At 32.4% G+C, this 1,795-nt stretch overlaps 1 protein-coding gene across 1 annotated transcript in view; it reads left to right on the top strand.

Moving 5' to 3' along the window:
* Positions 1-920: 920 nt before the first annotated feature.
* The window catches only part of LOC106684748 (glutathione S-transferase), a gene marked incomplete in the record, with an annotated part of 7,573 nt that continues 6,698 nt past the window's right edge, over positions 921-1,795 (top strand). Inside the window, 1 exon segment of the mRNA XM_024363997.2 lies at positions 921-944. Within this exon segment, the coding sequence (XP_024219765.2) occupies positions 940-944 (5 nt within the window).

Below are 1,795 nucleotides of genomic sequence, written 5' to 3'. Positions count from 1 at the left end.
AATTTATTGGTGAGTGGTACGGCAGCCAACATTGAATCCCAACTTTTTCGGATTCTGTTCCTTGTTGTTTTTTTTAAAGTTTTTGAGATAACGATTTTTCAATATAAAGCAAGTAATTACTGATCATTCAGTACATTATGTACAAAATTTTTATGAAATGTAGCTTTTTAAACAGCTATATCTCGAGAACTATTGATCGTAAATAGTTCTATTAGGGCTTATATTTTAGAAAATTTACTCTACTTTAAATTCTGTTCACTGAGATTTTCTATAGTTGTTGGTAGTTTAAAGATATAGAGCTCTGACTGAAAAATTAATTAATGTTAAGGTTTTGAAACAACCGCCATTTTTTATTACCCCTACCTATACTTGGCAGACTCATCAATTTCGACTAGTAATTACACATAGTTTTCATTATAATAATAAATATTGGAATGAAATAACTGCCTTTTTTCTCCTCTTGAGCTCTTGTTCTATACGTTTTTTGACTGCCACCAGGACCATCTTCCTACAGTCAATTACCTCTGACTTTTCAGAGGACAGAGGGTTCGGAAGAATAGAATATCTAATGGGCCCTCTAAAACTAAATTAATGTACATTATAGAAGTCACTTATTAAACGTTACTTCAGGGTGGGGCACCAGAAGATTCGACACTAATCAATATTTTTAATTTACATGTAATGATTAATTGATGTTTTATATAAAAAGATTACGACAAAGTTTATCGTGTCATTCTAGAGAACCAATACAGTTTCGCTAGATATTTAAGCATGTTACTGTTTCCATCTTTATCTAAACTCAATTCTGATAAGATAGGCAGTGAAATCGATAGTAAAATTGAACAAATAGTACTTCAGCGGATTCTATTTATCTTGACATAAAAGTGTCTCAACACGCTTGGCAAATTATGGCAAACTCGTGCAGGCTCTAGCGTGTGAATGAGGTATTTATATTGACTAGGACAATTTGGTCTTCCTTTGTAACCTACCGTGACTGCTTATTGCCACATGTATTATACATCAGTTTTGTCATCATTTATGCACCCAGTTTCAGAGAAAAACAACATTCCAACATATAGAATATGTTATCTACCTAACTATAATTTCAAATAGGGGTTGTGAAAAAAAAAAAAAAAAAATGGTTGAACTGCTAGCTGGGAAAGGTTCATCATCAGCGTGTAGACGCTGTCATACTATCTCATTTTTCATCGTTGTGATAGTACAACAACGACAAATATCTGTAACATGGAAATGAGCAATCAATTTGTACACTTGCAGCAAATCGGAGACTTGTACAAATGCTCATTAAACAAAGAAGCCATCCAAGCGCCGTAGTCACATGCTCGTGTTTTTCAATGGCAAATATGTCGGACGTACACCATAACAGGCAAACTTGTTAACCATTTTTATGGACTATTTTATCTCAATGATCTTTTGACCTTTAGATCTCTATTCATGTAACGTCTTTTGTCGACCTGCACTCTAGCGGCTTTTCCTGCAATTTATAAAAATGTAGCCTGGATTCTCTTCCTATAACCTTACTCTCGTATTTCTTACTTTCTTCATTCCCCTCTCTCCATATATTTCTTCTTATCCCCTGTTCTTTCCTTTTACATTATTGTTTTTTTCATAAGCTCCATTGTTAATTTAACTAATTCTTTATTCTCATCTATATAACTAAAAAGTGTTTAATGTTAATCATCAATATAACATTCTTATCCACTGTATCATTTATTTATTACTCAAATTTATATGTATTTAAATAATAATGTAATCAATCTACTACTGTCTTTGT

The sequence above is a fragment of the Halyomorpha halys genome, unplaced genomic scaffold (genome assembly GCF_000696795.3).
Source record: "Halyomorpha halys isolate HHAL.00 unplaced genomic scaffold, Hhal_1.1 Scaffold610.1, whole genome shotgun sequence".
In the NCBI taxonomy this organism is placed as follows: Eukaryota; Metazoa; Arthropoda; class Insecta; order Hemiptera; family Pentatomidae; genus Halyomorpha; species Halyomorpha halys.
Note: the sequence above shows the minus strand (reverse complement) of the source record. Positions and strands in the feature narration are given on the sequence as shown.